The sequence below is a fragment of the Takifugu rubripes genome, chromosome 5 (assembly GCF_901000725.2).
Source record: "Takifugu rubripes chromosome 5, fTakRub1.2, whole genome shotgun sequence".
NCBI classification, from domain to species: Eukaryota; Metazoa; Chordata; class Actinopteri; order Tetraodontiformes; family Tetraodontidae; genus Takifugu; species Takifugu rubripes.
In genome coordinates, this window is record NC_042289.1 from 4,529,139 (window position 1) to 4,543,116 (window position 13,978).

Here is a 13,978-nt window from a genome sequence, read left to right on the forward strand (position 1 = left end):
GAGAGATGAGGATGAGCTTGAAATTACACATCATCCATCCTTTTCTGCTGTTCAGTAGAGGTGCAGACTTCGCTCTTCATTTAATTTTTTTATTGGGCCAATTTTTTTCCCCCCATTTTGGATTTATAAGCATATTTCTTTCTTTCTTTCTTTCTTTCTTTCTTTCTTTCTTTCTTTCTTTCTTTCTTTCTTTCTTTCTTTCTTTCTTTCTTTCTTTCTTTCTTTCTTTCTTTCTTTCTTTCTTTCTTTCTTTCTTTCTTTCTTTCTTTCTTTCTTTCTTTCTTTAAAAAAAAACACTGAGGAAAGTGTACCCGGCGGAGTGATAACAACGAGCAGTGCGGAAGGATACACGCGTGAAGCCGTTGGTTTGGCACTATATGTTGACCACGCGAGCGGCAGCGCCATCTTCTTGGAACAAAACACCGCCTGACTTCGTTGTTGAACATCGCTTTATTGAGCCGAAATGGCAGTGTAAAGTGTGCCGTGACACAGCCGCCAACAGAACAGTGCATCCAGCCAGTGCACTGAGTCACTTGATTCAGCAAAAATGTCGTAAGTGTTTTTATATTTTTGATAATAACTAGTTGGACTGAGCTGCCCGGCCTACATTGTCCGCGTGACCTGACAGCCAGAAGTTACTTGTAATAAGAAATTGAACTTGATACATTTAAAAAAAATGATTTCTTAACTACCATTTTGACGTGTAGAAATAAGAAATGTTAACTACAACGTTGTTACAATATCGTATCTGAGAAAAGAATCGATGATGCAACACGTGACTAGTTTGAAATCGATTTTTGTTTTATTTTCAAAATGAATAACCTTCCCTACAAGCTGTCACCTATAATAAGCTGTCACAGCCGAGTTATGATTGTCTTGAACGACATCAAAGTCAACGTGGCATTCGAAGAAAGGTTCCTGAGACGGTCAAAATGGCTGCTGCAGATACGAACAATTACAGGAAGTGATATAAGGAGCTAAGACGTCAGCAGACTGACGTCACAGTCACAAGACTGGTGTCTGGCTCAAAACACGTGATGTGCACCGACCACATGGAAGACCAGGGGGCAGTGTTGCATGTTCCTCATCCATGATTTCCGTCTGTTACCCTCAAACACTTCTGAAATGTACACAAGCCAAAATATAAAATGGTCAACTCAGTTCATTCTTCTATAAAAAAAAAAAAAATCTTGATTTTTCTCATCACGACTCTGTTCCTTGTCCCTCAGGTCCTACGTGGAAACCCTCACTGCCGCTGCTGCATTTGACAGCATAAACGATTTCGAGACCTACACCACATTGTCACGCGCTCCCTTTGTGACAAACAACAGCCACTATGACCATGATGATGACAAGCTCACAGTTTGGCCTGGAAGACATGGAGGACCTTCTCTGGGGGCCTTCCTCTCCCATGGTTGATGCAGTGGACCTCCTCTCCGTTTACACTGACCAGCAAGAACTGCAGGAAGGAGGGAGAGCCTCACTGGAGTGGGACACTCCTCCCGTGTCCCCCATCAACTCCTTGTCGCCTCCTTCCTCTTCATCTCCTCCCTTCTACTCCCCACCTCCTTCACCACCGGCTGTCCTCTTCCATGAGGATAAAGTCGGGACTGAGTCTGACTTGCTGCCCCTCTCTTCGGTAGGCCATCTAGGTCCGCTGAAGGTGGCTTTGGATGACGGAAAAGGTATTAATTTAAAAACAAAATGCGAAATGGGATAAGAAATCACACGTGTTTGGGTTTTGAGCAATAAGTTGATTTTAATGTTTGTGTCCACAGAAGAAATGCTCAGTGACCTGGATTGGATGGCCGAACGGGTGGAGTTTGACCTGGAGTCTTTGATTGGCTCCCGCAGTACCACTGATGAGGCCCCCAGCTCTCCAGACGACCTCCTGGCCTCCCTGGATTGCCCCATGGAGCTCGATTCCCTCTCATTGCCTTCTCCGTCAACACCTATGCCCACATGTCCTCCATCTGCCTCTTCTCCAAATATCCATACCTTGACCCCCACTCTTCCCGCTCCCACTTCAGAGCCCTCTGTTATCACGGTGGAAGATCCTGAATCCTATATTGAAGACCAAGTGGTTCTTTCCCCTCCTCCTTGTGTCCCTGAGCCACAAGAAGAGCTTGAAATCAGGTCTGAGCCTGCTTCTCCAGACCCATCTCCTCCAGTATTAGATTCCCCCTCCTCCCCGGCCTGCACTCTGGATCTGGGCAGTGAAGTCGATGTCTCGGAGTGCGAGGTGGGGCCGGTGGTGAGCTCTGCTGTGCCCTCAGTCCAACGGGTCGTCCTCTCTCTGTCACCCACTCGCCTTGTGTTTGTACTGGCCCCCAAAAAGGAAGTTACACTCTCTGCCCCTGCTGTTACCAGCCCAGCAGAAGTCATTCGTGTATGTGCGCCACAAAAGCCCTGCAGAAGCAGACCATACCCCGAACCCACGGCCTGCCCCCCGTCTCCCAGTGGCAGCGGTGTCAAAGTCAGGAAGACTGCGAAGTCCAAGGGCAAGAAACAGAAGAAGATGGAGCAGAATAAGACGGCAGCCACACGTTACAGACAGAAAAAGAAACTTGAGAAGGAAGATCTTCTCGAAGAATACACAATTTTGGAGAGGAAGAACGTGGAGCTGAAAGAGAAGGCGGAGTCCATGGCCAGAGAGATAAAGTACCTCAAAGAGCTGATGGAGGAGGTCCGGCAGACCGTAATAAAAAAGGGGCTGGCTGCAGATCCTTGATCGCTGGCGCATGGATGAACTGTTGAAGTGGGGAAGTTGGTCTCAGCCGACTTTTAATCGTTTTCCAATGTATTTAATGTAAACAAGCATAAGAAATCATGTTTTAACGTGCATGCTTTTCAAATCTACAGCACTGATAGTCACCCCTGTCCTATTCTCAGTACCTTTATGGGAACCCACTCATTATGTAATCTTGTATCCTGATGTGTATGATGCTGAATTTATCCGTTAGATTTTAACAGCTCTATGTATTAAACAATAGACCGTGTGTGTTATGGACCAATAAAGTATAATGTAATCAAATTGTTTTGTTTTATTGGACATAAAAGGGGAGAAGTTGGTATGAAGCTGAAGTAAATTAGAGGCTTTCACCATTTTAGGTGGTTCGGCACAGTGAACAATGACAAGAGTCAAAGTGGCCGTGTCAGTATTTAAAACGGCCTGAGCTATCAACTGAAGCTGATGAATGTAGCAGAACAACTTTCAGATGGTTGGAAATGATTTTATTAAACGATCTAAGCCCTCGCTCTACGGAGGAGATAATACAGTGCTTTCTTCCACACTTGAGTTTTCTAACACTTTTCTCGACAGGCAAATAAATCATCCTACGCTTCATAAGCGACTACACGATTGACGACTATCAGAGGAGCAGCTTTTAGAAATCCTGTAGTCCATTCATAAAAACCAATAACGATAGCCTTGATAGTAAGGGTATGAAAGGCAAAAATACTCTATATTTAACTTTTTTTCTGACAATGCAATCACCAGGGACCACACAGTAAGCAACGTCACATTGGCACAACTCACACACAGTGCAAAATGCTTCCCTAAAAGCGTACAATGTGGCCTACGGTAAATATACACGGCTTAGACGATATATTCAACTGTGACTTTAACTGTGACTCCAGATGAGCATCACACACATCATCAGGTAGCATCCATGCTTGTCACACAAAGTGCTGCGAGAACCTACACCACAGGAGAAAGAAAGGGAGAGCAGAAAGGAAACTGCATCAGGCTACGCGCTAGTATAAAATGTGTCTCTGCGTCTGGGCAGTGCTATTGGTGGCATATGCTTTCACTTGTCCCCCCCCCCCCCTTTTCTTTTTGCAGTCATAAAGGTGGAAGGGTGTCAGAAATTCCCGCGAACTCAGAGGAATAAACGTGAGGTTGCCATCTGCTCTATAGGCACTGGTTTATGGTATATTAGCATGCGGTGTTTTTAACATGCCACTGAGACCTCAGTACACTGTACATCTTTAAAGCTGCTAACAGCGCCGGGATCGGGGAGTCTCAGCTGTGCCCTGTAGAAAAAGGTAGTAAAAGTCCTGCGTGAGCTCCTGTGGGTCATGAGGTCATTCTGTTTGTGTAGCATGCAAAAGCTTGACGTAGCCTATGAGGTTCTACACCCTCCACACCCCCCCGCTTTGATACTGAGGCACATAGCTGAATCTATATTGTTGATAAATGCATATGACGGCCGGGTGGTGGCGTAGAATTATCCACAATTTAGCTACGTCTGACTTTGAGGCGGGCTACTGTTGGTTATGATTAAGTGGAGATGGATTTAGATGTTTTTGCAAGCAGGAGCAAACCCCCGTCAAAGTGCAAACGCCGAGTTTTTATAGCTCGCAAAAAAACCCAAAACTCGATTCAGCAGCTGCAGTTCAGCGTTTCATTCCTGAATCCCTGAGCGTAAACTAAATAAATGTCGATGATCGCAGATATTTTTAACATCGGGTGCCAAAGATCAAAGATGTCACCTGCATTTGTAGGTCTGGACATTATCTTGGTATCGGTATTCAATAGGTGGCGCTCCCTCAAGGCTTTGCCCTTAAAATGCTCATTTGAACTGAAGGATAGAAATGGCACTTGATGCAGAAGCAGTTAAGTGTATTGTAAACCTTAGAGATGTTCTTCGTAGACCACTTTTATCTTCGGAGTCCAGGGTGGACGTGGTGAAACCTCAACCACCGTATGCACTCCTTAGGTGACTGCTCACCCTATTGTGTTGCTCAGCCTCTGTTTGGAGGCAGTTCTCTGAAGACATGTTGATAAGCATGAATCCAACTCTGGTCCCTTTAAGGCAGAACGCGCCTCACACCATTTGGATCGAGCCTGGGCCGGCGGGTCGACGACGTCTTCTCTTATGACGGAGACTGTTTTCCTGAAAACCCTTCAGGGAGATATGTTAATGAGGTTTAAGTTGCACGAGGTGATGCTTGGGCTCATTTAAGACTCGGTGTAGATAGGGAGCAGAAGCGCTTCTCTTCTAAAGCCGGTTACTGCAGCTGGCACCCTCGACAGTCATCCTCGGGCTCCGTGTTGTCAGAGGAGTAAGAGCTTTCCTCGCTCACTGTCAAAAGCAACGGAGGTGTGTTAGACAGGTGGAAAAACACGACTTTTCGGAATACGCGAGGGAACGGAAGTGTGACTTACACCACTCATCCTGTATGGGGAGAAAAGCCTTGTCTCCGTTCTCCCTGATCATCTCCTCGATTTTATCCAGCAGGACCGACACGCTTCGGTCCTTGCCGGGGGTCTTGCTGTCCAGGACGTGGTAGTAGTTCCCGCAGTATTCCAGCAGTCTTTGCAGCTCCCGTCCACCTCTGAGAATGTGTTCCTCTATCGGGGTGCGGCCCAGCCAGTCACCACAGCTGAACAGCACCATGGTGTGGAGGCACGCAGTTTCGCCAAACAGCGTCTCAATGTGAGCCAGCAGCGTCCGCCTTTTCCTGGCGGTCAGGGACGACACGACAGGGAGGACCAGCAGCAGCGTGTGGGGGCCAGGCCTCAGGAGGGCAGCTCCGCGCTGGGACTCCTGCCGGATGCGCTTTGGGGTCCTCCGCACGGAGAACCAATCCCAGCCTGGGGTGTCGACGATGGTGACCCGGCGGCCACACACCAGGGCCTGTCGCCTCAGACACAACTCCGTCTCCTGGCCTGACTCGAAAAATCGGCGGCCCAGAATGGAGTTGCCCACCGAACTTTTCCCGACGCCCTTCCAGCCCAGCAAGAGCACTCTCAACTCTGTAGGGACCAGCCAAAAGATATGAGGATCAAAACCACCAGATGGGGCCCAGAACCTATTACCTTCTTATACAGGGAGAGTGCTAACCCTAACCACCACAATGTGACCTTTGTTGTCCAGCATTATGACACGCCCACTTGTCTACCTTCATTACAGGAGTCCCCCATTCTTTTCCTAACACTCATTTATTTATTCACGTGGCTCCTGCGTACCTCTGGGAGGTCCTCCAATCATCTGCTCCCTCTGTCTGGCGTGCTCCTCCATCCTCATCCTCTCCTCCTCCAGGGCTCGTCTTGCCTGCTCCTCTTCTAACAAGATCAGCTCATTCACCTCAAAGTACCAGCCTGCAGGGAGACAGCGTTATATCATTTGATCATTTCAGTTCTCCTAACAGCCAGCGGCGCCGTTGCTACACTGGGAAGCGAACCTTGGTTGTCGGTGATCAATTCCTCCACCTTTTCCATCAGTTCTGGCACCTGCGTGTTGTCCTCCGCGTCTTTCCGAGTGTTGTCAAAAGCATGGTACCTACGAGTGAACAAGATCCTTTCAGTCTTCAGTTGGATTTAAGGCTCAATTTAAGATCTTCGCTTTGCTGAAGATGGCACTCAAGCCTTTTTAATTTGAATAATTCCCTGTCAAATTGAGCTGCTTATGTTAATGCGCGACACAACTTGACTTCCATGCGTTTGGATTAGGGGTTTTTATTTAGGCCTGTCTACATGACGTGACAGACAAGAACCCTTGAAAAACTACACAATGGCTTTACCCACAATGCAGTGCTTTCCACGGCATCAGTCAAGTCTGTGTTAGCTGCGATGGCCTGTGTGTTAAGCTGCAGCTTTGATTATTGCTAGCGTTTGAAGATTTACCATAAATATATTTTGGCATTGGAGAAGAAAAGACAGAAAAAAGGAATCGTACCTGCTTCCACATTTCTCTACCAGCCACTGCAAGGCCTCGCCCGTGTTCGCTATGTGCTCCTCAATGAAAACACCTTTACTCAGCTTGTCCACACAGGTGAACAGCACCATGGAGTACCTCCAGGTCCCTCCACCGAGCGCTCCTAACTGCTCCTCTGCGGCCCTCCTCTGGGTTTCAGTGAAAGGCTGGGAGACTGATACCACCAGTAGGATGGCATGGGGTCCGGGGGGGCAGAGGATGGCCCCCATGCACGGCCCCTCGCTGTCAAGGCTTGGTGGTGGCTGTGGCAGGCTGTCTGGTTCGGTTTCAGCATTGTCATTGCTGTCAGCTTCGCCACTGGCGGTGGGGTCACTTGGGATGGCCCAGGGTGGGGTGTCGACCACAGTGACCCGTCTGCCGTACATCTCTGTATGGCCCACGTTGCTGTGCGTGGTCTCTGTCCCGGAGTCGAAAACATCATCCCCCAGGATGGTGTTGGCAGTGGAGGTCTTACCAGACTGTGGACCCCCGAGAATCAGCAATCTGCGCTCAGGAGGGTGTCGACCCCTGGGGTCCCCTGTTAAAACATAGAGATTAGATAATAATATTGTTGTTTTTCCCCCCTGCTTCATCCCTTTATACAGCGTGCATTTTTTGGGATGCTGTCGACTGTAACATATTGCTACCCCCCCCTTCTTTTCATCTTTTTTCTACCTCTGCTGTGTCATTTTCATTTTCATTCTCAGTCCTTTTTTTAAACTCCTGATCCTGCTCCAGGCCTACTTTCTCCCCATTAATCTCCATCGTCAGGAATAATGACTCACAGAGGAGGACGTTGAATTCTGTCCAGGACAACACTCGGCTGAAAGTTTACGTTTATGGTATCTGTGTTTTGCTTAACTGGATGACACAGGTCCAAAAATATATTCCAGCAGCAACCAAGGAAATGACGCCTGTAAATCTTAAAATGATGAGAGGGTTCACTGACTCTCATATGCTAACTCTTTCCATATGAGCTACTAAGTACGGGCAGTTGGCTCTTTTGGTGCAACAGTTTCCACGCTGCACCAAAAGATTCCATCCCTGAACCTGTCAGCCGGGGAGCTGCGGTGAAGGGTGAAGATGTAGTAGAGGTGTGCAGCAACTGATGAAAACCCACTTACCAGTGTCAGAAGCAGAGGACACAGCAGCCATCTTGTGTGTAGAACCTCTGGCTTCCTCTCTCTCTGCCACCCGCCTCCTTCTCCTTCTTGCCTCCACGGTGAATGCCTCTCCTTGAGTCTTCAGAAAGCGGTGAAACCCAAGAGGCTTGCGAAACCCTGCCTGGAACGCTTCACTCCAACCATCATTCTACTGCAGAGCCACTCTGTCGCTGGCTCCCTCAGCCTCCCTTTGCGTCCTCTTACCTTCCGTGCCATTCAACTTCTCCCCATCTGTTTTATAATCTTCCACACGCCCCCTCCTCACTGATAACAGTCCTTGTCCCCTGCCGCTTCCACTGTAGCCCCTTACCTCTTCTTCTTTTGTGTTTATTTTCCAGCTCAAGCAGAGCAGAGGGATTGTGCAACAGAGGAAGCCAAATCCAGCCCTGCTGCAGCAGTCTCAAAAGGATGTCTCGTCATTTTTTGAGGCGGAAGCAGGTCCTCCCACTTACTCGTTCCAGACAGCAGCAGCAGCAGCAGCACTGTATGCAGACTGCAGTCAGAGGACGGATATATAGACAGAGGAGAGAGGGGTGGGCGAGAGAGAGCACTCCATTCTGTTTACAGCTGGATGTATTCCCTAGCTGCTGCATCATGCACAAACAAAATTATTTATAGGCTCCTTGCAGAATCATACACTAATGCTGTGGGAAAAACAGGGCGATGCCACATCGCATGAATACACCTAAATGCTGATATGAGACAGGGATTATGTAACGCATAATATGCCCCTATAAATAGCATAGATGACAGCCGTTATCTAATCGCGCTGAATTTCAAACACTCAGTAAAACCCCATTCTGCTCACGTACACTTAGCGATGTGAGTTTTTGGTGGAAAATGGTACAAAGCAGCACTAATTGTCTGACCTCATCTCTGGCTCCTTCTCAGGTTAATTATGCACAGACTGGAGCGAGGTACATTCACGGACCCGAGGGAAAAGACCAACACGGCGACATTAGACAAGGAAAGCAGTTTATTTTAGTCGCAAATTAAAGGTCCTTTTCAATTATATTGTAATACAGTTTTACATTTTGCCAGTCCGCAGACCTTTACCTCGTAAAGCCACAAATATTAAAAAGAGATAACTGTGAGTGGACCACCAGTGTCACCCACCTATTTATTATGCGTGTATCAATCTCACTGCCGTACACCGACAGGAGGCGTCGTAAAACCGTGCCGCCTGCTCGACCATGTGACGTAAACACATGTTCAGCACGCCTGCGTCATCTGAGCGTGTGTGTTGGCGTGTGCGTGGATCCGTCTGCAGGGTAAAGCGGCCGGAACACCAGCTGAGTCGTTTGAAGACCGCCAAACATGGACGGAGCCGACGAGTTCATGAAGTACCGCTCGCCGCTGGTGTCGCGGTACGCCAGCAAAGAAATGGCCTACAACTTCAGCGACAGGAAGAAATTCACCACATGGAGGAAGCTGTGGATCTACCTGGCCAAGGCTGAGAAGGTTTGACATGCTGGACAAATTGGGGACCCCCGCAACAGATTGTCTTCATGTTCGTGGCCACTTGTGCTTTTGCAATCTTTGTGACCTTCAGGGAGCCGTATCAAGTTCTCAGCTATATATAGTTTCAGGCAGGGGGTACATCTGTAAATGCTGCCTGCTGTCAGTCCTGAGCTCTTTACTCTGTAACAAACAGTAGGTTTTAAACATTCAACCAAAGTTGCACAATTGTAACTTCTAAATGCATTTGGTTTACAATTGCATTAATAGGTCACATATAAAAATATGATAAAGAGCGTATTTAGGCCTCCACTGCAGACATGTATATGTATGAAGTCCATGCAAAGCAAGCAACAAGTACTCTTAAATAGATCATGAATTTGGGTGGAGGTTTCAAATATTGAAACAGGAAGTAATCTGTATAAAGAGGTTAATAAATAAATTAGCAGTATTTAGTGGCTCAGCTATTCCAACAAACTCTGTATGACTGCTAAATTAATTTAAACATTTATTTCTTCATCCTCTTGTCACTAAAAATACCTATATGTTCCAAAAGTACATTCACGTCTCTCCACTTGTGCCAGTTTGTTTAGATATCTTGGATTATTCATAAAAAATAGAAATTGCTTAAAGCTAAATTCCTAAATTGAATCCTTTGCCTCACTCAGGGGGGTCCATGGAGATACCCTCCCACATGCAGTGTCTCATGTGACCAGCAGCTAATAGTGGCTGATCAGAGTCCATTCTGTTCCTATTTGCCATAACTTTGTTATTGGTTCTGTTGTTTAAACTCAGTTAGGGAGGCTTGCACATGTCTGTGGGGTATCTGGAAAGCTAAAGGCTAAATGCTAATAGCTAAAATCAATCGACAGCCTGAGAGCGGAGCGCTCTATTGGGATGATCTGGTGCTGTCAGCCAGATCTGATGGAGCCACACCTCTGAGGACTGTGTAGGAAATGAAAAGTCTAATCTGGATCTATTCTGGATTCTGGAAAAATCTGTTCTGGATTTTATGGGTCGTAAAGAGAGAAACGAAGATGGGAGTCATGTGACCTCTCCCGCTAATTGGTTGCACCACTGCGATCACACTGGTTCTGTCTCATGACTGCTCGGTTGTAATGGGAGCAACTAAAATCTAATCAGGATATTGATTCCCTCACAAGAGGTCTGACCACGCTCACAATGAGAAATTAGCTGCGTCATCATCAGATCGCTCCAGGCCCCTCATGACCAGAGACCAGAGACGTACGGTGACGCCTCAGTGACCTCTGTCTTTCTGTCTCCTGTCCTTCAGTCCCTGGGTCTGCCCATCACAGAGGCCCAGATTCAAGAGATGGAGAGCCACCAGAAGGACATCGACTTCGCCATGGCGGCTGAGGAGGAGCGCAAGCTGAGGCACGACGTGATGGCCCACGTGCACACCTTTGCGCACTGCTGCCCCACGGCTGCGCCCATCATCCACCTGGGCGCCACCTCCTGCTACGTTGGGGACAACACTGTAATCCCGTCTGCCTGTATTCAACTCATTTGAGTTCCTCCTGAACTTGCGGTACACTCCTGCACACCCTTCGCTGCGCTCTCTAAACTGTTGTTTCGCCCCCCCCCAGGATCTGATTGTGCTGCGTGATGGATTTGACATTCTCCTGCCTAAGGTGAGTCTCAGCTGTTGGCCTGGAAACACACAGTCATCCGTCTCTGGGTTCGTTCTGTCCCAGTGAGCCTCAGCTGTTCGCTCACGAGCCGCCGATGCAGAAAGAATTGATGCTCAGTGTTTGGTCACACGAGCCGACGTGAACAGCGAACGGAGGGCAGTGACGCTGTGATGCTAACGGTGGTTCCTGCTGTTGTGCTCGTTGCCCCACAGTTGGCCAGAGTCATCGACAGGCTGGCCAACTTTGCCGAGACGTACGCCGACCTCCCGACGCTCGGCTTCACACACTACCAGTGAGTGTGAGTGTGAGACCCTGTTGGCCAGTTTTAACACTGAAGAACGTGCGTTGATTATGCCCCCCCCCCCCTTCTGTCTTGTCAGACCCGCCCAGCTGACCACGGTGGGGAAACGAGCGTGTCTTTGGTTGCAGGACCTGACCATGGACATCCGCAACCTGCAGCGGGCTCGGGACGACCTGCGCTTCCGCGGGGTCAAGGGGACCACTGGGACCCAGGCCAGCTTCCTGCAGCTCTTTCAGGGGGACCATGACAAGGTAAAACCAGGCAGGAGCCCGAGTTTGTCGTCTAGATGTGGTAGTTGCTTTGATCGTGGTTCTTATGGGGTCTTATTTTCACAAAATGAAGTGCAGATTTATAAACATAAAAACCGGGGAATACAATGTAGACATGTTCATTTTTAATCATTACACCAGGTAGAGGAGCTTGATAGGTTGGTGACGGAGATGGCTTCCTTCCAAAAGTAAGTGCTGCAGTTTGAGTTTTTCAGTAGCTTCATATCACGCAGAAGTGTTTTATTTGGCTGGTGGCTTTGATGCTTTTATCCCCAATGTGACAGGTCCTACCTGGTGACCGGACAGACGTACAGCCGTAAGGTGGACGTTGACTGTCTGTCCAGCCTGGCCAGTTTGGGAGCGACTGTTCACAAGGTGAGCTGCAGAAGCTGGAGACACATAGAAATGCTGCCCCCTTGTGGTCATTCACGTCAATGCGCATCTGCTTGTAGATCTGCACTGACATCCGCCTGCTGGCCAATCTGAAGGAGATCGAGGAGCCTTTCGAGAAGGACCAAATCGGTACGCTCCTCACACAGAAACACCTGCCAGCGTCACAGTGCGAACGCAACGTGTCGGCCTACGTGTTGTCCTCCAGGGTCCAGCGCCATGCCCTACAAGAGGAACCCCATGCGATCGGAGCGCTGCTGCAGCTTGGCCCGACATCTGGTGGCGCTGATAGCCGACCCTCTGCAGACTGCCTCGGTCCAGTGGCTGGAGAGGACCCTGGACGACAGCGCCAACAGGTTTCACACATTCAGATTTCACTCTTCATTTAAGATTGCATTCCATCGAGCAATGATATCTCATTAACTCTCTCATTAACGCTGTTCTCAGGCACTTTAATGACCTTTCAAGGGAGAAATGAGGTCCTGCATTTTGACAGTTTTGATTATGTTAAGATTATGACAGTTAAGATTATGTTTTGTTTCAGTTTGTGTTTGGAGGTCTAACAGCTGGTGGGTTGTGGTGACCTGACATCTTCTCACCCCTCCTGTAGGAGAATCTCTCTGGCCGAGTCCTTCTTGACGGCGGACATCATCCTCAGCACCCTGCAGAACATCAGCGAGGGGCTGGTGGTCTATCCCAAAGTCATCGAGAGGCACATCCGCCAGGAGCTTCCCTTCATGGCCACAGAGAACATCATCATGGCCGTGGTGAAGGCCGGCGGGAACAGACAGGTGACCCGCTTGTTTCAGCGCTGGCCTGGGTCAGACGGCCCTTTGTGCTTTAATAACGTCGCTCCGCTCCCTGCAGGACTGCCACGAGAAAATCCGCGTCCTGTCCCAGGAGGCAGCAGCGGTGGTCAAACAGGAAGGGGGGGACAATGACCTGCTGGCCAGGGTCCAAAAAGACCCCTATTTTGCCCCCATTCTAGGGCAGCTGGATGCAATACTGGAGCCCAAAACTTTCATCGGCCGTGCGCCTCAGCAGGTACACTGCCATTATCTCAGCTGATGTCAAGACTGTGTCCGTTGCCATAGCAACCGGGAAGCAAATTTGCTGCCGGAGCAACAGCGTGTTGATTCATTAGCCTGATGTCTGGATTGCAAACAGTATTTTATCGGTGTATGACGCTGTTTCTTCTTTAACTGCAGGTGGCCAGGTTCCTCTCTGAAGAAGTGCGCCCCCTGTTGGAGCCGTATAGATCCAAAATGGACGTCAAGATTGAGCTCGAACTCTGATGCTGACACAAAAAATGATTTGCTTGAGAACCAGAGGGAAGACGTCAACCTGGAACCTGAAGTGTTGCTACAATAAAGAAAATCCATTGTTGCATTATTTATCTGGTGCTTTTACTTGTGTTCACTCAAACAAGTGTGTGTTTAAGCACAAAATATTTCACATCAATGAAATCTTCATCTCCATTAATGCAAAATTAAACGTGTAATTCTGTGTGATATTCAGGATCAAGTATGAAGCTCTGTCACTTTATAAAATAAAACTCGTTTGGCCAGACCCCATTAATGTTTTCTATGCTGCCATTTAGGTCGTGTCTTCGTGTAGCAGCAGTAACACAAACAAACGCTGGGTGTCGCCATTTAGCCACAATTTTCCACTTCCGTAATTTAAAAAAAAAAAAATGCATTCATCTTTTTATTTATGCATGAAGCAAATGAGTGGAAGCATTGATCAGTTCTGCAAAATAGTTACAATAGGAACACAAAAAGACAACAGCAAAGGTTTTATTCAGAGAAATTATGTCCTTTATGATTATGGCTCCATCATGCAAGTTATTTCCTCAAATATTCCCTTGTAGAGTGAAAATGCCTATTTATAAAAACATGTATGAATATATTGATTGGCTCTGCGTCCTCTGTCAAACTTTATCTCCAACTGGGACAGACTCTCATTGCGCGACACAGCGTTACATTCCCAGTGTGTCCAGCAGGGGCGCTGTGCTGAGCTGGTTTCATTGATGGGAAAGAGCAGC

At 48.0% G+C, this 13,978-nt stretch overlaps 3 protein-coding genes across 3 annotated transcripts; 2 read left to right on the top strand and 1 right to left on the bottom strand.

The window, feature by feature from the left end:
- Positions 1-372: 372 nt before the first annotated feature.
- Positions 373-3,034, top strand: atf4b (activating transcription factor 4b). Its single transcript, XM_003964430.3, has 3 exons — positions 373-552; positions 1,230-1,685; positions 1,779-3,034. The coding sequence occupies exons 2-3, from the start codon at positions 1,337-1,339 to the stop codon at positions 2,729-2,731; spliced, it is 1,302 nt and encodes a 433-aa protein (XP_003964479.1). The 5' UTR covers positions 373-552; positions 1,230-1,336; the 3' UTR covers positions 2,732-3,034.
- On the bottom strand, positions 2,936-9,027 carry LOC105416417 (GTPase IMAP family member 8). The gene is made up of 6 exons (XM_011603716.2): positions 7,826-9,027; positions 6,684-7,239; positions 6,190-6,287; positions 5,975-6,106; positions 5,171-5,761; positions 2,936-5,087 (listed from the first exon to the last, which is right to left on the bottom strand). Exons 1-6 carry the CDS (start codon positions 7,854-7,856, stop codon positions 5,014-5,016), a joined length of 1,482 nt encoding a protein of 493 aa, XP_011602018.1. The 5' UTR covers positions 7,857-9,027; the 3' UTR covers positions 2,936-5,013.
- Positions 9,028-9,066: 39 nt separating this feature from the next.
- On the top strand, positions 9,067-13,327 carry adsl (adenylosuccinate lyase). The gene is made up of 12 exons (XM_003964414.3): positions 9,067-9,325; positions 10,617-10,820; positions 10,930-10,974; positions 11,187-11,266; positions 11,355-11,526; positions 11,686-11,732; positions 11,829-11,919; positions 11,997-12,066; positions 12,143-12,290; positions 12,545-12,725; positions 12,802-12,978; positions 13,143-13,327. Exons 1-12 carry the CDS (start codon positions 9,182-9,184, stop codon positions 13,227-13,229), a joined length of 1,446 nt encoding a protein of 481 aa, XP_003964463.1. The 5' UTR covers positions 9,067-9,181; the 3' UTR covers positions 13,230-13,327.
- The last annotated feature ends 651 nt before the right edge of the window (positions 13,328-13,978 follow it).

Excerpts from the sequence above, each read along its gene's own strand:
- atf4b (XM_003964430.3), top strand. The coding sequence starts at position 1,337 with ATGACCATGATGATGACAAGCTCACAGTTTGGCCTGGAAGACATGGAG. Across the intron at positions 1,686-1,778 it reads GGCTTTGGATGACGGAAAAG|AAGAAATGCTCAGTGACCTG; the intron begins GTATTAATTTAA and ends TTGTGTCCACAG.
- LOC105416417 (XM_011603716.2), bottom strand. The coding sequence starts at position 7,856 with ATGGCTGCTGTGTCCTCTGCTTCTGACACTG. Across the intron at positions 6,107-6,189 it reads ATTGATCACCGACAACCAAG|GCTGGTACTTTGAGGTGAAT; the intron begins GTTCGCTTCCCA and ends GTCTCCCTGCAG. Across the intron at positions 5,762-5,974 it reads GATTGGAGGACCTCCCAGAG|AGTTGAGAGTGCTCTTGCTG; the intron begins GTACGCAGGAGC and ends TGGTCCCTACAG.
- adsl (XM_003964414.3), top strand. The coding sequence starts at position 9,182 with ATGGACGGAGCCGACGAGTTCATGAAGTACCGCTCGCCGCTGGTGTCG. Across the intron at positions 11,920-11,996 it reads TGGGAGCGACTGTTCACAAG|ATCTGCACTGACATCCGCCT; the intron begins GTGAGCTGCAGA and ends ATCTGCTTGTAG. Across the intron at positions 12,979-13,142 it reads TCGGCCGTGCGCCTCAGCAG|GTGGCCAGGTTCCTCTCTGA; the intron begins GTACACTGCCAT and ends CTTTAACTGCAG.